Below are 21,027 nucleotides of genomic sequence, written 5' to 3'. Positions count from 1 at the left end.
TTTCGTATAAAAAACGGCCTAATTTGAACAACGTAGTTTGCTTTTCTGCTTTCTTCCAAGATAATATGTCTCCCACTAATATTGCTGTTTTTGATTTCGATTGGTAAGTCTCATCATCAACGCCAAATTTACTCATTATTGATGCGGATAAAAGGTCTCTTATTGAAGAGGATAGTGATTACTGGACAATCCACTCTCTCTCTCCAGAGGTTTGGGAAGAAGTCCGTGAAAAAAGACGACAGGATTGGCAATGGACGGATTTAATGTAAGCAAGAAGAATTAGATATTATGTTCAAAGTCTTATGTAATATACCAGGGATTTCGCTCTGTGTAGACTTCAAGATAAGGGTTTTACTAGAGACGATATTGTTGCTGTTTTAAAGGACATTCCATTTGTAAGTTGCATATAAGAATGAACGAGACCTGCAATCTAATGGTCAAATCAAGTCCTTTGAAATGCGAAATGTTTTGTTAGATTTAAAGCGAAAGAATGTTCATGTGATTCTCATGTCAGACGCCAACACCTTTTATATAGACACAATTTTAAAAGTAACGTCAAATTCGCCTCTATTTTTCTCAGGCATTATTTTTAACGTACGTTTTAGGCTTATGGTGTTCAAGATTGTGTAACAGAAATTATCACCAATCCAAGCTATACAGATGAGCAAGGTAGACTTCGAATCCGTCGTCATGTTTTGGCAACAGAGACGCCTCATAATTGTACGAATCCATGCTCAGTCAATATCTGCAAAGGACAAGAGATGGATGCCCTGTTAAAGCGATACAAACAACAGGGCCATGATATCCAAAAAATAGCTTACACGGGTGATGGTAAAAATGATTTTTGTCCTGCCACAAGATTACGACACACAGATACCTTTTTTATGCGTAAGGAAAAGGGTCTCGATAGATATTTAAGTCAAGTGCCCGAAGAGAAAAATAGAATCCAGAGTCAATTCGTATACTGGTTGAAACCTGAATCCGTTTGGGAATCTATGCCCAAATATTTTTCTTCTGTCAGCGCTTAATAAAGAGTGATTGTCTTTTTGAGTAATATATCTCGGGGGCCATACTACATTATATTATCGATGTGGGCCGAACCTACCCACATTATTAAAGTAAAGACATAAATCCAGTTTTATCCTATCTAAACTCAACTTGAAAAAAGCCGGTTGAGTAAATCTAACTACAAGCGTTAACGTATCATCATGGCTTTGCTATTGTCAGATCATTCTATACTTCTTCCAAAATATGCGGCTCTTCTCATACTGCATCATACAGGTCACTATCGCAAAAGCAAGATGGTATTGTACTTAAAAATAATCTGTTTGGATGCGAATCTATTGATAGCAGACACCATGGGCATACTGTGTACAAACAAGTCATGCAAAAAGTCCTACAAAATTGCCTACACCCCAAAAGAGGTACCAAAAACATTTTGAGTTGTCTAAAATTCTGTCCAAAATAAAAACCAAAGTGCCTAAAAAAAGCCTGAAAAACTGTATTTTACTGATTGCATGGATTGAATAAACGATTGACACTTTTTCCTTGATAAATGCGACACAGTTTTTTTTAAAAGCGTGTCATCTTTTATTTTATTTTATGCGGCATCTTTTCTCTCTGAAGTGCGATACTCTTTTCCAAATTTATACGGCATTATTATATAAAAAATGTGCGACAGCTTGAGTGCGATATCGTTTTGGCGAAAGGTGTATACTATGGAAATCGATAAGGATTTATAAAATAAAAATAAGAAAATTATTAATCTTTCAAAAATTAACTAAGGCTTATCATTAAGGAAATAAAAGGGGGTCTTTATATACACATTAATGCAGACATAAGTAACAGACAGGCTGATGACGATTGCATGTAGATTCATCCAGTTGGTACTCGGAAGTAATGATCCCGTACAGAGAGGCCCTAATCAGATGTCAATAACAGTCATCCTCAAACTGTGTATGACTTGTAGCCCAATATTCAGAGTCAATTATATTTCTTAATAAAGATAGCTGTGGCACATGTGGCTAATGTAACCTTCATATGTTTTCATATTAATGTTATTATTTAAATGTATGTCTTATACTTGTATGAAGGATGATATGAGATCAAGCCTGTACCTAAAGTGAATGATCAGTGTTTAATATAAAGTATTGGTAAGAATTATATTTAGAATTATCAAATGGAAGATTTAAGTAGTGTGGATAGAGTTATATAGCCTCGATCACGACATATACAGCACTTGATAGAAATGCAATACTCATAAGAATGGAATCAATTTTCAGCTTGAAAATCTGCTCATGTTTTTTTTGTATAATACGGTCAGTGACTCGGAAATATTAAGTAGTGTGTGCTACAAATAATTGCTTTCGCGTGAATAGTTATTCTTCGGCTTCTGTGATACTTGAATATTGCTTAGCATTTTTGAAAAGCGGACAATAACAAACACGTAAAATTCTATATGCTGTATTGTGTTAACAAATGCAAATGATAGAGTTAAGCTTATTTTGTTAAATTTTCTTCTCCTCTACTTTAAAGCATGTTAAGAATAAGCTTTTAGATAATGCTATGTCATATTATGCAGAAATATTCATCACGTAATACCTTACACAATGTTTAGTGCGACAGAGACATCAGACTATACACAATCTCACACTTTTTAAAAGCTCCTAGTACAATCCCAAATACATCGGTTATTTCTATATTAGCAATAAGATACCCAAGCTAAGTTTTGCGGTTACATCTCGTCATCTTATGTGCGCGGTACGACCAAAAGGACAGGCTACCTACTTTCAATGTTAATATAAAAAGACGCCTTTTTTTGAAAGAAAAGAGGATATCTTTATTTTATTTTATATTAATATGCTTAAGGGAACTCTTATCTTGGTCTTGGCCTACGTAGCTGCTGTCTCTTGTGCAATCATTCCTGAAGTTAAGCCTGGTTCTGAAGTAGAGTTTATTGGCTGCCCTACCAATGTTATTATCCACTGTTAAATTATTCTGTCTTGATCTATGTCAATGTTTACAGGCAGTTAATACCAATGTATTACTCTCTGTAATAATCGAATAAATAAACACGAAGTTACTTTTAAAAGCCTTATTCATAGTATTATGACTAAAGGCTTTGTCAATATAAAATAGTTTTTTTTAAAAAAAAGTTTGGGCAAACGTGTAGTCTAATGATCTTTTTTTAATGTCTTTGAGAAATGAGGATCATTTTAAGGTGCATAGATATGTACTTGCATGAAAAAGGCATGCTTTAATTTTTGTCATAATAATAAGGACAGAGGGTGTTTGTTGATTATGGTGAAAATATTGATTTTGGACCAATGTTATTTTAAGACTTTATCCAATTCTTTTGCTGGAAATGTTATGGATTCCGCACCTTTTGCCATTTATAGCCTTTTATTCGAGCAATTTTCTCCTGCTGCTGACAGAATGAGGTAAATCCTGTATCTTTCAGGTCAAAACTTGTCTTTTATCCTTCTGCTTATCCTACTTCGACTCTTTCTGTTATAAGTAAAAAGTAACATCCTATCTGGCGGCAGTGATTTGCTTCCGAATTGATGTAAAAAAATAGAGATGGCGATAAACATCTTGTTCGTTTACAGATGATTATACATTTGTTTTCTATATAAAGGAACTGATGCTGAATGATTACATTTTGCATGTTTACTGATTGCTGTGCTATTATTAAAAGCCTGTTTTTACCGACTTTTTTATTTTCAGCTTCTGTACCAGTGTCTGATCTTTGGTTTGACGTTACACATTTGGGAATAACCAAAATTGTAAAAACATGCATTGAGTTTTTTTGTTGTTGTAAACTTTCTCATTACTACTTTAAGATATAATGTTCAACATGATAATTTAATGACAATATGTATAAACGTATACATGTAAAACCTTACACAATATTATAGTCCCACAAAGATATCGAGAGAACCACATTAGCATGTTTGTCACATGTACAGTCTCTATGTCCAATTATGTCAGATATTTCCATAAAAAAAAACGGTTACCCTCTCTAAAATTTTTCAGCTATCACCATCATTATTTCAATAAGAGGTTATCAAATGCTATACTTAACACTTTTTAACTATATATTATAACACAGTCATTTTTTTCCATTAAGACAAATATAATCTTATAAAAAGAAATCATCTCTCATCTTACTTTTTTACAAAAAATAACAATGTTATGAGAATAGTTTTCAGTTCTCCTCATATTCTACTAGCTAATTTTCTGGAATGTATATAAACTGATCAAAAATGTTACTCTTAACATACGCCCCACATATAATATGTCAAAGTCCATTTACTTGCTGATAATCCGTTTATTGAAGTTCTCAAACTTTGTTCCAGGTGCTGCAAACACAAGAGACGGTTTATTAGCACATAAAAACCACTTTTATCAATAGGTCTTTCAGATCAATGATCCAAATTGTGAAACCCGGATTTTAAAACAACGCTTTTCAGAACGACCGTGACAAAAGCAATGAATGTAGCACATCTTGGCAGACAGTTAGTGTATTCTTACAAATGAGAGCTATAATAACTATACTCATTGCACGTAACATATGAAAATAGGTGAGATTCGGCAACACCTACGATATAATATGTCTCTATTCATGCAACTGGTTACACCGTCCTACTGCTAAAAAAAAGAGTCAGCTAATATTTTTAAACCCAAGCGGACGTTATTGGAATCATGGGCATGTTACGATCGCAAGTGACAAAACCTAAGATCAATGAAAAAAAGCAGCCTTTAAGCTCAAGTCAATAATAAGCATGTTGTTACCTATAAGCTTCTCATTTCAATTTTCTTTAATCCCAATTTACATGAATTAAAAAAGCAATAAGTGAAACCGGAGATATTTTTTATTATGCGATAAGAGTATCCTGATAACATTAGTGAAAGTGGTTATACTGATCAAATATGGCCACCTATTTTTAAGTCTCTATTTGCGATTAATGTTAATCTAATTCGAGTGAAGAAAAGAGAGACTGAGCGACAGAGAGACTGAGCGACAGACTCTATAATTGATAAATCAAGTTTATACAGTTCAAACAAGCATGTAATAGGCTTCAAGACTGACATCCGATTCATTTTTGACTACAAGGAATCAGAGTTTGGCATTGGTGGTGCTGAAGTCTACCTTCCCAATGCTGATATTACCAAGCTTACAGACAATGAGGCAAAGTTGTTGAGAGAAGGAAAGAGGATTACCAATCCCTTGAACAACGTTAGTTCTGACCTTTCGTGGATTGTTCAAATTTCAGGCTTAAGGGCTTATTTCTCAACAGTGGCCTATGTTGGTCACGATTTGCATGTTGGCATCTTACAAAACCAAAGTCTGTTCCCAAGTTGCATCGGGGAGTTAAATGACGCCACCAAATCATTGGCATTCTTCAAAACACTCTTCCAATTTGGAAATGGTATTGAAGACTCTGCCCATATTATTCAATCAAATATTTCCCAGACAAATAAATGGAACAATGCAACCAGCGACAGATTTAGTGATCCAGGGCTGGCATCTCTGCCTCGCACCATGAAACAGCCTTTGTCTCAAACGTGGTAACTATGCTCCTACAAGAAAACTACAGAAAAATAGTATATTTCCACACTACAATCTTTAACTGTTGGAAACCGGTTCAGATACTTTAATTGAAGATAGTATCCTTGATTCCCCCCTTCCCTTCAGTTACTGATAATAACGAGCTTACCACAGAAGATTCCTTTGGGTTTGTAAATTAGGAAATGGATGGTATCATCCTGCTCTTCGAAACTACTTTGATACCATCCTATAGAATGATTGCGTCTATTGCTATTATAATTTTTTATTTTTATTTTCGATCATCATCATTCTATCATCATTCCACATATCATTATTGTAAATAGATATAAGTTTTTAGCTCGAATAAAACTATCTTTGAAGAAAGACAAAAATATATTAGTAAGTGGTTGTTGTACCATACCCCGAAGAAGTGTGGACTATTCAGTTATATCATAGAGATTTGATATTAGGTCAAAGTGAATAAGAAATAAATTAGGTCCTTTTATTAGAAGTTAATTGAAGAGTATTAGAATGTACAAGTTTCAAAGTCTGCTTCTGAAGGTATCATCGGGTATCCTATTTACAGGATTTATGGGATTTTCTTTTTCCAAAAATGCAGCCTAATCATCACATGAGGAACAATATTGTTTGTGACGATTAAAAAGCCTCCATTTGAACCCGATAACGATGTGGATGTTATTGGCGCTCAGCTACTGCTAGATGATACACTTATGGTACTTACTGAGACTCAAGTTATTGTTATTGAATTGATAGAATAAAATATTTCTTGTTTAAGTCATATGAATAATAAGCGTCTTTTTTTTATTATCACTGATTTTTAATGATTAAAATAAAGGTATTGAGAAGAAAAAAAGTTAAAACTTCTAGGATTACTATATTTGGAATAAATATTTTCTTCTCCCCTGTCCCTGAATCAGGTCACTCATCAGCATGAGAGGAATTATGCATGCCGCTGTTTTTCAAGATGGGAGAAGCTATTACGCATAAGATTTGACTTCACTTACTGTTGTGGTTCAATCTTGCCACGAATTCACCTTCAAGTAGATTTCAAAATGAAGTAAGGCTGCAATAGATTAACTTTGCATATCCACCCATTCATGGGAATGCAATTTTTGGACGAAATCGTTTCAATGGCTCTAAGTGGCAGCTATAACTGATCTCTAAAACCAGTTTTTCTCAATCTTTAATACATATGCAACAGTGAAAGAATGTATAATTAACAAGAAAAAAAAAACCGTAAAAAACTTAACTTCAAATTAAGCGGTGATACACACAATCAACGTAGTAAATACATCCATTATTATTACTGAAATGATCCCCTTTTAAAATAAGCTTAGATACTCGAGTATACAAACGAGTATACAAAAAGCAGTGTATATTCGCGATAAAAAAATACCTGAAATCATATAGAGCGATTTATGTAATATAAGGTTTATTTCTGACAGGCTGACATTTAATTTAACCTAATCAAGCAGTAGATCTTTTTTCGCAGTAAAAAGTAGTAGTGGATGTTTCTAGAACGATCATGCACATGAACGGTATCCCACTATTTATTACAAAATATACAGTAAAAACAATGATGTCTTCAGAACACATTCTTTAACGCGTTTTTTTGTAAGAGCTTTGGTTTGAAAAAAGGCGCATAAACAGACAATATAAACGGGTAGAGGTGGGAGCATTGTTCACTACATTGATTGGTAAGGAAAAAGTAAAAGTTATCACTATGACGTTAATGATTATACCAAAAAATATATCTTATCAAAGCCACATCTATAGATTGGCGCAAAAAAATAGATGTTGATCATCAAAAGTGAACAAATTCATTTAGGAAAGATCTTGTTCACAAGTGTCCAAATGAATGCTACTTATGAATTTTATATTGATCCATATGAATTATTAAGGGATACATTCAAGTTTAGTGAAGGATGGATATATTTTATGACCTGGACTATGCATCCAGACGATGATTTATTTAAGCAATTAAAGCATTATGCATGATTTTCCCATACAAAAAAAAAAAAAAAAAAAAAAAAAAAAAAAAAAGTTTGTGACGTAGCCATTTTTTTTACTTGTGATATATTGACGCCTTCCCTTTTTTTTTCTTTTTCTTCTTCTTCACGCAGCTTTATTGTGGATAAAGAACAAGTATGTCTACTCCTATTAGAAACTTGAAAGGTATAGTTTTTTTTTTCTTTTTTTACATTCCCATGCAAAAACCAGGCGCGGTTGATTAAGTCTTCATTTCATATAATAGACTTTGGTCGTAATGACATTACCGATCATTCAAGCACAGATCAACGATCTGTTGTTACAACCAATGCTGACACCAAACACAACTCAGCTGTAAATACCCCACAGTGTCAACCTGACTTAAATGCGTCTGTTGATCTCGACTCAACTGCGACAACAACTGCGCACGGAGGAGGTTTAAATATTGCCAGTACCACAAGCAGCAGTTTTTCTGACATTTTACAAAAAGAATCTGCCACTTTACCACCACATGGCAGATGTTACTCAGAAATACCCGGCCAAACTCAAATCACTGATGAGGTCCTAAATACCCCAATTGAATCACACGTTCCATGCGAATCCGAAGCTTTCAATGAACCACAGGATCCAGTTATTCAAGTCAAACTCGAGCCTGAATCAACCATCCAACCTGAACCAGCAGCATCAGCTCAACCAAGCCGCATTCAGCCTTTAGATTCGCCTCCTCCAGTAATAAAAGTGGAACCTGAATCGCCAATTCAAAATGAACATCAAACACACTTGGAGCCAGATTCATGCAGCCAAAGATTTTATTCGCCTGTGCACAGAACCGATACTGGGCTTCAATCTCCCGAGGATGATCATATCAAATTTGCATACCCCACTTTGGATCGTAGTGTTCTATCTCCAACTACAGGAACGGAACGCACATCCTATAATCAACTGGAACATCCAGCACATAGCCAAATGGATCTTTCATCGCATAATCGACTGGTAAATCCACCTCTTGATCTCCCATTATTTTCTCAATTGGGTTCATCCACATTTATGCCTGCACGAGTAGGATTTACACCGCTTGGTCTTCTTCCTCGTCCACCCCTAATTAATCGTAAGCCTGGGCTTTTCGCTCATCTTCAACCTAATTTGGTTTCTCGCTCTGAGCCCGGTTTGGTTCCTAAGTTTGGAATCCCATTCAGTTCCCAATCTGAATTGAATGCATCTTCTCACAATGAACAACATGTTCAAAAGGTATTGGAACCTGTGTCATGTACCGAACCTTCTCAAACTCATGAACCTCAAGCTCTTGGTCAGGTTAATGTCAAACCAGCTCTTCGCGGATCTCCACAGCCGGTAATACACAGTGGTTATGAGCCACCTGCTGAGCCAGATCCAGCCTCTCATTCTGAGCCAGATCCAGCCTCTCATTCTGAGCTTCCCGCACCTACCAAATCGACAAAAAAGAAGGTTTCATCTGGCCGTTCTGCATCTCTTCTTATGAACATGGATTTTAGTATCCCAGGAGAAACTACTTTAACTGAGCCTGTTAAACAGGTTGCTGAAGCGTCTCTCGATCTGGCTGATGGTGTGTCTGTCGAACTGCCTTCCAAAAAGTATGTTGATATTGTTACCGATAAGATCTATGCCGAGTCTGCTGCTGGTGATATTGATGCTAAGTCTGCTGCCGAAAAGATTACCGGTCATCCTACTGCCGAAAGCCTTGCCATCAAACAGGTCACTGGAATGTCTTCTGAAAAACCTGTGTACAACCCGGACCAATCACCTGGTGAAGCATCCACTGTAGCACCCAATGTAGCACCCACTGTAGCACCCACTGTAGCACCCACTGTAGCACCCACTGTAGAACCCACTGTAGCACCCACTGTAGAACCCACTGCAGAACCCACTGTAGAACCCACTGTAGAACCTATTGCCGAAGTACCTGTGGAAGGACCCGTGGAAGTACCCGTGCAAGTACCTGTGGAAGTACCTGTGGAAGTACCTGTGGAAGTACCGGTGGAAGTACCTGTTGAAGTACCGGTGGAAGTACCTTTACGAGAGAAGGGCCGCAGGGGTAGAAAACCCAAGGCGAAACCCAACCCTGAAGGCGTGGCAGAGGCATCAAAATCAGTACTGAAAAAGAAGGTATACAAGGCTACTGGATCTGGGGAGTCATCTAATACTCCCACGATCAAAAAGTCAAAACGTCTAGCAGATAAGCAAGCTTTTGGCAAGGACGTTTCTGTTGGTCATTCTCGATGCGATGCTAATGATGAGTTTGTACCTGATAAGGATGATCAGCCCGCCCATAAGACTTTGGCTAGTGGTAGGAAGAAAAGAGCCGCTACAACCTCTGTCTCCTACAAGGACTACGATTTGGATGAAATTGAGGAGGATGCGCCAAGAAAGAAGCGTGGGAAGAAGACTAAAGAAGTATTGTCGAGTTCCTCAAAATCAGCAAAGGCTGTCATTACAAGAGCCAAGCGATCTCCTGGTAAAACCAAAGAAGTAGAAAAAAACGGTCCGAAAAATGCAATTTACATTGACACGGATGATGAAGTTGAAGAGACGGAGATTGCACAAGTCGAAACTACCAAGCCTGTCCAAACTCAAAAGGCATCTGATAATCAAGATAATAAGCTTAAGCGATTATTGCAAAGCAAGGACAGCCAATTGGTCCAAGTAAACTTCAGGGTAAGTTTAATTTATATCCAAAGAAAAAGAAAAAGTTCGAATCGTAACAAACCTTTTTAATTGTAGCAATTGATCCCGGAATGGCTGGCTGCTTTTTCAGAAAAGGATAAGCAAGAGCTTGCCTTGCTCCTTCCCGAGGCTGATCAAGTCCTTAAGAAAAACAACGTTACGATTAGGTCTGACTTTGGACAAGTGTCTACCAATCATTGCTTTGAAGCTGCAGAAAGATGGCAGGATATTTTGTTCTTGGGTGGCTTCGATCAAGAGTACAAGTCTGCAACTGTAAATGCTGAGGATGACAGCTTTAAAGACGACAATTACGAACAGCATTGGGGCGATCGTATAAAAGAATTCAATGAGGAAAAGCGTAAGCGTGAGGAGATCGATATTGGCCGCCCGAACGTAAAAAAAGCCAAAGGAAAGGGCAAGTCCTCGTGGTAACCCACACCCACACACACCCACACACACACACATACACACACCACTCACGTTAACTGTTTGGGGTTATTAATAAAATAAAAATATCATTATTGCTTCAAATGTATTGCTTTATGGTTGGACGGGATTAATATGTATCTCTTTCTTAATTTTTGTTAAGTAAGTATTCAATGAGAGAAGTAGTATTGTGTTCAAAAATTTGAAGTGTTCTAGCAATATCTTGTCCATTACCAAATTATTTATCAGAGTATAAACAGCCCCTTGTTCTCACTTTGAGTATCTGAGTATACGACTGTCAGCTACGATAGGCGAAATAGATGTTAAAACAAAGAGATTTATTCCATATATATTTATATAATGTGACACGAAGATGATAGAAATAAGAACTTTACCAAACTATTATATTCGTTCCTAAACAAAAAGGCGCTCGCGAAAAGTTAGTCGAATATACGCAATGTAATAAACATTATTTATACAAGGCATCATGTGCATCAAGAAAGGAGAAAAGGTTGATATCTGCTCAGAGAACCTACAACTCCATAACTAACAAGCCTATAAAAAGACTTGAGAATTAGAGCAAGATACAAACTAACTCAAGAGCTATTGAATGATCCTTGGCCCCATCTCGACCACTGGCAATAAAGCAAAAGTCAAAGTAGGCTTCATATCAGGGCTAGTCAAATGCTACTCAAGAGGAAGCGTAACGTAAATTAAGAATCGTTCTTTGGAAGAAAAAAAAAAAAAAAAAAAAAAAAGAGCAGACCAAAACCACAGCTCTCAAAATAAAATAATTTTGACATAAATACGTTTTCTACCTTTTCATTCCAAATGTAAAAATGAGGCCAACTACCACTGAAAAAATCAAAAAAAATTATACTATATCTGATAGCCAAGCAAGAGATTTGAAGTTGGGAATTACTTTAGTTGCCTAGATATCGAAAAACGTAAATACCCATATTGATCATACAAGAGTTTGATGATCTCTTGCTTTATCATTAGAAATTGAATTTAGATCACCGTCACCACGATTTTAATGGATGCGGTTGATACGCTGAAGTTGACATTCCAGGAGGTAATTGTCTCTTTAATTACTCAAGCCAAAGTATCCATCCCTTTATTTTTGACTGGCGCCTGTTAACGCATCCATGCATCCATGCATGAAAAAAATAATTTTTTTTTTGAACTGAGCTGGATGGACCGAATGCTCTACGATCATTAAATGCTAGTAATAAGAAGATTTTATTAAATATACATGGTAAATATATAAAAAACACACTGTTTTTGGCATCATTACTTCTAGAAAAGCGATCACTGAATCTTTATAAAGAATGTTACACATCACCCATTTATTCTTGCAAATAGTACCACAGTAGTAGTAGATAATCCCCTATTTACTCTTTATAATCACCTGCCACTCTATATTAAAAAATCTCTAGTATTGCACGATATGAATTTGACCGGAAATTGACAGCCTTTGATTGTAAGTTGTTAATGGGAGATTATATACTTTTTTTTTTTTTTTTGAACAAAATACAGACAGCGTCCATAAGCCTTCGATCCATTTTTGGTGAAATAGACCTAGATTCTGCGATGATGACCCTTCCAGACTAATAGCAAGTCTCTGTCAATTGCCTCGCAATGACTATGATAAATCCATCTTTTGGTGGTCAAGGTCTGTGTTGGATTTATGATCACCACAGTTGTCCACGCGCATGATAATGTAAGTGACGTGATTCTCTCATACTCTTGATCAAGTGGGTGAAATTTCCTGGGTATCTTCGACATCCTGTTTTTGAGCCACTTATCCATTGACTCGTCAACACACATATAGCGTCCAGGGCGTACTGATTCAGCCAGTCGGTTTTTGAAAGCCTTCAGATAGGATCGAATTTGGTATTTAGAGGATCTGTATTTGCTTTATAGCAGAAAATTTAGTCGTTTGTTATGTATAATCAATGTATGCCACATATTTACCAACATAATATGTTGCTTTTTGACGAATTACAGTTCCTCATTACGGGCAACAAACACATGAAATCTGGATGTATCATTAGAACCAGTCCTTTTCATCAAATCAATAAAATCAACGTGAAAGGACTACTACTCTTTCTCCAGCACGTTCTCTTGTCCTGGAAGTAAACGACCATCATAATAATCAAACACATAATCCAAGTACCATACTCAGGCCAATCCAAGTCGATCCAAGAATTTAATTGTCTTGCACAGTGATTGATAACCGGGAATTACTACACTTTGAAGGCGACCGTAATGCAAAAAATGACCGAAGATCTCAATGGAGTTTTCTCACCAAGAGAAGGGTTTATGTACTGATAGCTTGTGTCAAGGTGAGTAAAGGCGCTGGTCAATACTGATGCTTCATTCTTCTCAGTTAAGATCCAACGTTTCCTCATTGCTTTCATTCTCACTTTCAATCTGTGAAGCTAATTGAATGGCGTCGTCCAAAAGGTCAGGGGATTCGTCTGTGTTGCTTTTGTTGTAGTTGTTGTCGTTGCTGTTGATTCTGACATCATTTTTGAGGAGGAGTATACCTATAACAAAGACAAGTTATCGGAAGAGCAATGAACGTTGAGGAGCATCAAAGGTCACTTTGCAGTCATTAACGCCATCTTTCTACATTCTCGTGATATTACCCTCAAAGTGTGTTCCTATGGGGCGCTGGTGACGACAAGAAGATTAGCAGAGACAAGGCTGTTTTACGTAAATAGTTCATTTTAGCAAATATAAGACTACCTACAACGATGTTAGGATGAACGCGAGGTATTTGTATGGAGCTAAAAAAAAAAAAAAGACAATTGGGTAAGAAATGTAAAAGTAAAAAAAAAAAAAAAAAATCAAGTTATAAAATTGTTTGGGCGTGTTTCAAAATAAAAAATCGTAACTGAGTGCATAAAAGGGCCCACAGGACAGGTTACACACCACGTCAAAAAGAGACTCAATAACCTTAAATTTAGCAAGCAGATGGACCACATCATATCATGTCATTGTGTCTCTTTGGCTCTTTCTTCTCTGACTTGACACAGGTAAAACCGAAGACACGACTAAAGCGTGTCTTTAATCAGTATCATATAAAAAAACTGGAAGGCGCAATTCTGTGTCTTATGGATGTCAAGTCCTTGAAGGTTCATTTAAACCTGAGCACATAATTTGTAAGTCCCGCTCTTCTGGGAGTAAAAATTCATAAAACTATGTTATGCTTTCTGCAACGTAGCTGCTGATTGTAACTTTATAATCGACCAACATTATTAGCAGAAGTGGTAGAAGCAGAACAAAAATTCCTCCCATAAAGACCCTTTAGAAAATAAAGTCTCAATTAGTGCAAGAAATGTAACAATGGTTGACAATATATATAAGGTTGCTGAGTTGTACAAGTGTCGGAGGTGGTCTTTTTATTCTTTTAGTGTTTCCTAAATGTCAATGTCGACATAAGGCCTTTAATGTTCTCTCTCACTTTTGTTTACCCTTTCTTCCCTTTATTTACTGCGCGTGTTTGCTTTATTTGTCCGTGACTTTTGAAATTTTTGAAGACACTGCGCAGTAAGACCAGTCACAAAACAAAAAAAAAATCGATTTTGTGTGATGGAAAAAAAGGTATATAAAGGGCACAATTTCTGCCAACTCTCGATTTTTTTTTCTTTATCCAGCTTCTGTCTAGCCAGCAAAAGTGCCGTAGTTTTGTCTTGCCAGCAAATCTGCGGTGGGGTCTTTTGGGTGGCGGCGGTTCTAATCTCTTTCCTGCCTCCGGGCGTGTTTGAAACAAGCGAGAGGGTTTTTCATTGGTTGATCATTGGCCAGCAACAGATACGATCAGCAACAGGTACGCACGAGACGATACGAACGAGACGAGTAGATTACCAATGATCAATTAGTGGCGGATTCTCTCCAGAGTTTTAGCACCGGAAGGGTAGACTCATTAGACCAATGCCCCCTTTAATTTTATATTTTAAACTTTTTTTTTCTTTTTTTTTTTTTTTTTTTTTTTGCATAAATAAAACTGAATTTAAAAAATTAAATATTTCTTGAGAGGGGTTTTTTTTTGTATGCGGGATATTAAAGTGATTCTTAAGCATTATGACTGGTATAAAACGTCGTAACGTCTATAATAAAGTCGACAAAGTGACATTCATTCCTTTTACTTGAAAGAATCCTAGGAAGACAAAACAATCTAATTGACTACCCAGTTCAAACCTCCAAAGTATTTAATAAACCCATTTCAAACTGTCGACCAACTTTTTAGAAAAAGCTCCATCAATTGAACAACACACTCACGTAACAACAACAAGAGTGCGGTGTCAGGTAAAAAAAAAACCTGGTCTCGAACACTACATTACTCCTCCAGAAACAACTCTTACACAACAGCCAAAAGGACATGCGTCTCATTATGCAAAAGAATGCGTCCATTGAACAGAAGATTTCGACGGGTTGTTACACCTTCTCAGAAAGCAAAGAGAACAGTATCAGAGTTACAAAGTGATGACTATGTCTGGTTTGTGGTCCGACGTGATCAAGTTATTCAAGGTAAATACTCACCTGTGTTAAAAGAGAGCTTACCAATGCACTTTTAGCGTAGAGACACACCCTTTTTTTTGTGTCCATTCAGAAAACTGGGGAATCAAGGGAAGAGTGTATGCATTAAAAGAATGTTGAAAAGTGAGCTCAAGTAGCGTTACAAGACATGACGGATCAAAAGCAGTTCGCGAGCTAAGAAACGGTCATAAATCAAACAACATCCAATCAAAGAATATACTGGACATAGCGAGTCTGCCTGTGTAGGATTAAACTAACTTTTTCTTGACATAACTCGGGATGACATAGTAGTAATTCTTTATGCAATAACTGAGTGTCACTGTACGATATACTCCAAAATTCAAACTGGTCTTCGGTACACCCTCATTTTGAACAGGTGCTAATCTGATCACGTTCAGCTCAACATCTTTTGGATAAACCAAACCGAAAAATACAACTGTATGACTGATCTAATAGACCAAACATTATCGTAAATAGCACAATAAGTATTCATCCTTCGTTTACTTTAACACTAGCTCTAGGTAGCAAAAAAAAAAAAAAAAAAAAAAAACTGGGAAGAAGAAAATACAAATGCCTGCTCGAGCTCACAAGGTTCTAATGAACAAGATGAAAGAGTGATTGGAGATCTAGTTTATATAAAGAACGTGTTTACAATAGGAGGATTATATGATATGGATGAGTGAATTGCGATATTTGATAAAAAAGGTATGGTAAGGGAGAAAAGGTCTGAAGCTTCAACTACGAACTTATTTGTCAAAATTAAAAAGATCATTGTCTCAATCGTTCACATGCTTTTCCAATAAAGCTCTTTGGAAAGGCGAAGAAGGGGGGGGGGTAGTCCTGCAACTCGCTGTCCCAAGTGTCAGAGGTGGCATTAAAACAATAAGGTGTGATGTATGTGTGTGCTTGGACGTCATTGTTTGTGTGTCAATTTGACCCATTTATGGATCACACACATATACTCTCAGGACAAGTGCAGACTGAACGGGGTGGGTAATAAGCGGATATTAAAATGGGAGGGTGTGGCGTGCTACTAAAAATATGATGGCGATATTGAGGGGAATTTGGTCAGGGGAAGGAAGACTAGAGGGTTTAAAATTAAAGAAAGTTGATCGATAAGCTCAATACATTCTGTCCAAAGAAGTAAACAACTTGTGTGAAAATCAAAAATTGCAACTAATTGTGTAGCCCTCATTCGACCGTTAAAATAAAATATGCATTATAAATAACGCCACACAATATTTTTTTTTTCATCCACTGGATGCCATAACTTGGGTACAGGCTTAAAAAAAAGAGGATGATAATAGACAAGTAAATAGTGTGAACTGATCCCATTGCTAGTCTATATAGCTTCGCCAGGGCCAAAAAAGTTTCTTATCTGTACAATTGTTATTTGCTTTTTTTATTTTTATTTTCAAATGACCGTAAACTTTGTACACATTCAAAGTCCCGCTCCTCCTCTGGAAAAAAGTAACGTGTTGGTTTTTTTCTTTGGTTTTTTTTGCATAACAACGTACACACGGACTAAAATCTTGCTTCGACAGATAATAAGTAATACAAGTATTCTTTCCGAAGGGAGGGAGGGAATAAATATTATTATATCCAGCTGTAAACATGCCGATGCTCGTTTTGGTAGTGCAGCACGAATGCATGAAAAAATAAATTGTGTCACGCCACAATGTCGTACTTTCGCTGCAGCACGAGTTGGCGTAAGAACCAAGTTGCCGCAGTAACTGCGGCTTTATCACCCAAACCATATAAATACATGCATCTTCTTCATCGTTCATAAACTATATTACAACAATGCCCAATATCTCCACTACTCACTCAAACTTAGATCATGCTCCTGCTCAAATGGTTGGTGGTATGAGAGTCAAACAAGCTGCTCATCGTACTAGTCACGCTAATGACAAGAAAGAAGACGCCACTTCAAATAAGGAGGATAATGAAAAGAAGGACGAAGAAGAGAAAGAACGTATTCGTCAATACGACCTTCATGCCCATACTGCCTCTCGTCAACCAGATGTTTCCAAAAATGCTGGCTCCAACGTCAAGCAACATATCCATCCCGTCCAACCCAGATCCGTAAACCATTAATTTTTTTCGTTTACCGTGCAGCTGTTGCGGCTGAATGATTATAACAAGTAAATAAATTACACAAGTATTTTGCCTTTAAAGAAGACACTTCATATTTTGACAGTAGCGGATGTACAAAAGCTACCGCCCAAGATAACGTTTTTAATGAGGATGTCGATGACTTTCTTTTTTTTTAAAAGAAACGATAAGCAACTTTAACCGTGATATTTAAAAACAATTATGCAGCTCTCTAAACTCAGTGTTACATTGACAAAAACGCCTATTTCTTTCTTCAAAATGCTCACAAACCAACGATTCAGTAGTTTCAGCAGAACAACGAACGTTGACATTGTCTCTGATTATGAAAATGAGATCGATCCCGCGTTAAAAGACTACAGCAACGCCAAGATTAGTAGTCTAGAGCAAAAGATGGCAGAAAGAACTCATGATATGCAATTACAAAATCAGTTTGTAGATTCTATTGAATAATTTCTGAAATGACCTCCAAGTAGCTGTTGATGAGTACAAGAAAAAACTGGTTGGTGTCTCCACACCGTTTTCTTTCATCGCCTAACAACCGGACCAATACATGGAAAACACGGAAGAAGCGACACAAAATACAGAAGAGATAACACATGATACAGACAATCAACAAATAACTGTACGAGACCCACCAGTTTATGAGGATCAAACTTGTAAAGCTTCTAGTTGTTGTGGTCGTAAGAGACATGCAAAAAGAAAGAAATACGTTAGTAATATGATTCTCTAAATTGTTAATCTGTATCTTAAACGCTTCCTTTTTCTTTCTCACTTTTTCAAATAGAAGTAGTAGCACAAAAAGTATTTGATCACGATGTTGACATAATTAGAGGAAATATTGGATACACGCATCCATAGGATGAATTAAGAGAAGTCATCTAAAAGGAATTCATGTCAGAAGACGAAACAGATTATGAGGATAGTAGTTGTCCAAAAGTATTCAAGGTTGGAATACCCAAGTACCGAAGTGTCATGGTGGGAGTCGTCACCAAACCCCCATCATTTTTAATAGTTGTAACTAATTTCATTGATTGAAAAATTAAAATATATATTCGAACATCTGGATAAGGATTGTAGTTAAAGCAGATAGAAGAACCGCAGAGGTTAGTGACTTAGCTATTTTACAATCAGCTTTACCATGGATGCTGGAGGAATTCGACCCGGTGAATCTGGAAGATGATATCTAAAAGAAAAGTTGTACTGTACAAAGACATCATGTATAAAAATACAACAGATGTGTTACTACTAGTGCTGTAATACTCGTGTAAGGTATATCCTCTAGTTAAGCTTATAGTGTTTGAGGTTTTACTTGTAGCATGAACAAAGTGAATTGCGAGAGCTATTATAAAACATGTATGGCTCGCGATATTTTATATGGCACTCAAGAGGCTATAATTAGAGCCTTATTTTCCTTGCTGAGCTTTCATAAATGTCACGACATGTTAAAAAGCTTATACCCATATCAGTAATACAATTGTCATGTCGCTTTCGTATTGAAAAGGGTCACTAAGACTAAAAGCAGTAGTTGGTAAGTATTACTTTGTAACTTAATCGGTAAAGTTACCGACTTTTAATCGGTATTAATTATTAGGGTTAGAATCTCTACAACCTCAGTTTTTTATATAAAGTATAAGTAAAGCCCGTTACTCTAGTTGACTCGTTCATTTACTACTACATTATTTTCAGAAAATACTAGACCATGCTTGACCTGCGATAGTAGGCTTAAATAATTCTAGTTACAACGTTGACGAACATTCCTAATGTTTGCTTGGTCATTTTGGGTCCTTGCTCTCCTCCGTTTGTCCTGGGAAGCCTCTCCACGTCGAAATCTTAAAGAGAATGTCATTTCCAGCACGAAGTGAACGAACAATATCAACCATGTTCAAGCAAGCAACTATTTCACAATTCCATAGACGAGGAACAATCTTATTTGTGTTATTAGTCATGGCTCTACAATTTTGATTTGTACATCTGTCATAATAACAAAAAAAAATTATTGGATAAAAAAGCTATCAACTTGTAGACAGCCGGGACATGACACTAGGCAATGTTCCCAAAGAGTCAGGTCGTAAGCTACTGGCTTATCTCAACAATCTCAGCAACAGCAACAATCACCATGAGCGTCTATTTTTTCTGTCACATAAAACTCTCAAAACATCAATTGCCGAAAAAAAAAAATTATCGATGGGGTTTATTGCATTGTACATTATTTAAAACCCAATCCGGCCCAATAACAGAATTTATAAAATTTCCTTCGCCTTTTCAACTTACCTTCCCTGTTATTTGTATAAAAAGTCAATGAACATCTCACTTTGTTGTGCTATTCCTAATACTTTAACAGCTACTACCGAGACCTACGCGACTGTGATTCAAGAATATGTTTCCAAACATGGTGTAAAATGGAATTTCAACAAGCATCAAGATGCTCCTACTGGAAACTTAAATGGTAGACAAAGACATCCAACCTATGTCTTCAGAGAATACTATGTATGCCATCGTCCAGGATCTAAAAGAGTACATGTTGGTGTTGTCCGAGGTGGTGCTTCCGGTCAGATACGCGGCTTGCAAAAGAGAAGCAAGAAGATCAACTGCCCAGCCACTTCAAAGGTCGTCTGTTCGCCAAGTGATCCTTCAATGGTTACAATTACTCATTCTGATAACCACAACCACGAAATTGGAAGTAGCGAATTGCCATTTTTGCCTGTATCAGTCTCCGTAAGGGCTTTGGTCGAGGAGCGTCTCCGGGAAGGCTATAGTCAAAGAGAAACCAGAGTGAACATTCAAAGAAATTTAATGTCTCACATTAGAAATAATGTTCTTGCTGGTGATAGCACCCACCGTGATACTTTGATCCATGCTGATGAAGTCTACAACATCTACAAAAGAATTCAAGAAGCAAGCTATCAAAGACATCAAAATCAACACCAGTCTGTCCGTGCTTGGTTAAGCGAGCTTCAACAAGAGAATTTCGAGACTTTTGAAGGCCGCGATTTCATGGATTCGTTTTCTTTCGGTTTTATTTCCCCTTTCCAGAAGAATCTCCTATTTCAAGCTCGTAGTGTATGTCTTGACGCCACCCACAGCACTACCAGTTTTTCAAACGGAATCCTCTATACGATTGTCACGCGCCATCCCTTGACTGGCACTGGTTGTCCTGTTGCGTTCTTTTTCACCATCGATCAGTCCATGGGTCCATTGGCTAACTTCTTGAGGTTCCTGAGAAATCAAGTTGGGATCTTGAACATCGAGAAGATCACAATCGATGTCAGTAGTACTGAGTTGGGTGCGATTCAAGCAGTATACCCTTCGGCAAGTGTGCAATGGTGTTTGTTTCATGTGGCAAGAGCTTGGACAGGGAAAATCCGACAATTGGTCAAGCCTGGTGATACCCATCACAACAACACCGTTCAGAACAAGATCATTGCGGATCTGAAGGCAATGATGTGGGAACGTGACAGACCTGTCTTCACAAGAAAACTCACAGCATTCATCACCGTATACTCCGAGTATCGCGATTTTTTGCAGTACTTCAAAAGTCGGTACCTGGAAGACGATGCGTTCATGCGATGGTCCGCCGCATACCAACCGGCCATGTACACTAATATGGAGACGAACAACTATGTGGAGAGTTGGCACAACCAATTGAAGACGAATTATCTTGGCAGAAAAAGAAACCG

At 37.0% G+C, this 21,027-nt stretch overlaps 5 protein-coding genes across 5 annotated transcripts; all 5 read left to right on the top strand.

Moving 5' to 3' along the window:
* Positions 1 to 54: 54 nt before the first annotated feature.
* EV154DRAFT_505192 (phosphatase phospho-type) lies at positions 55 to 1,246 on the top strand. The gene is made up of 5 exons (XM_051601146.1): positions 55 to 103; positions 155 to 265; positions 317 to 395; positions 448 to 549; positions 606 to 1,246. The coding sequence occupies exons 1-5, from the start codon at positions 66 to 68 to the stop codon at positions 1,026 to 1,028; spliced, it is 753 nt and encodes a 250-aa protein (XP_051458860.1). The 5' UTR covers positions 55 to 65; the 3' UTR covers positions 1,029 to 1,246.
* Positions 1,247 to 5,071: 3,825 nt separating this feature from the next.
* On the top strand, positions 5,072 to 5,575 carry EV154DRAFT_418827 (uncharacterized protein; the record flags this gene model as incomplete). Its single annotated transcript, XM_051595858.1, has 1 exon — positions 5,072 to 5,575. A coding segment is annotated over one exon (504 nt), but the record flags the coding sequence as incomplete, so codon positions are not given.
* Positions 5,576 to 7,645: 2,070 nt separating this feature from the next.
* Positions 7,646 to 11,651, top strand: EV154DRAFT_550799 (uncharacterized protein; the record flags this gene model as incomplete). Its single annotated transcript, XM_051604947.1, has 4 exons — positions 7,646 to 7,747; positions 7,827 to 10,252; positions 10,319 to 10,654; positions 11,580 to 11,651. The coding sequence occupies exons 1-4, from the start codon at positions 7,720 to 7,722 to the stop codon at positions 11,649 to 11,651; spliced, it is 2,862 nt and encodes a 953-aa protein (XP_051458858.1). The 5' UTR covers positions 7,646 to 7,719.
* A 5,387-nt stretch (positions 11,652 to 17,038) lies between these two features.
* EV154DRAFT_418726 (uncharacterized protein) lies at positions 17,039 to 17,332 on the top strand (the record flags this gene model as incomplete). Its single annotated transcript, XM_051595846.1, has 1 exon — positions 17,039 to 17,332. The coding sequence occupies one exon, from the start codon at positions 17,039 to 17,041 to the stop codon at positions 17,330 to 17,332; it is 294 nt and encodes a 97-aa protein (XP_051458857.1).
* Positions 17,333 to 19,648: 2,316 nt separating this feature from the next.
* Positions 19,649 to 20,533, top strand: EV154DRAFT_418744 (uncharacterized protein; the record flags this gene model as incomplete). Its single annotated transcript, XM_051595850.1, has 1 exon — positions 19,649 to 20,533. A coding segment is annotated over one exon (885 nt), but the record flags the coding sequence as incomplete, so codon positions are not given.
* Positions 20,534 to 21,027: the final 494 nt, after the last annotated feature.

This window comes from Mucor mucedo (genome assembly GCF_025094135.1).
Source record: "Mucor mucedo strain NRRL 3635 chromosome Unknown EV154scaffold_34, whole genome shotgun sequence".
Lineage (NCBI taxonomy): Eukaryota > Fungi > Mucoromycota > Mucoromycetes > Mucorales > Mucoraceae > Mucor > Mucor mucedo.
Note: the sequence above shows the minus strand (reverse complement) of the source record. Positions and strands in the feature narration are given on the sequence as shown.

What these genes read in the sequence shown, in the direction of transcription:
- EV154DRAFT_505192 (XM_051601146.1), top strand. Translation starts at nt 66, where the DNA reads ATGTCTCCCACTAATATTGCTGTTTTTGATTTCGATTG. An exon ending in GCTGTTTTTGATTTCGATTG is followed by an intron (nt 104 to 154) that starts GTAAGTCTCATC and finishes TGCGGATAAAAG; the next exon opens with GTCTCTTATTGAAGAGGATA. An exon ending in ATATAGACACAATTTTAAAA is followed by an intron (nt 550 to 605) that starts GTAACGTCAAAT and finishes CGTACGTTTTAG; the next exon opens with GCTTATGGTGTTCAAGATTG.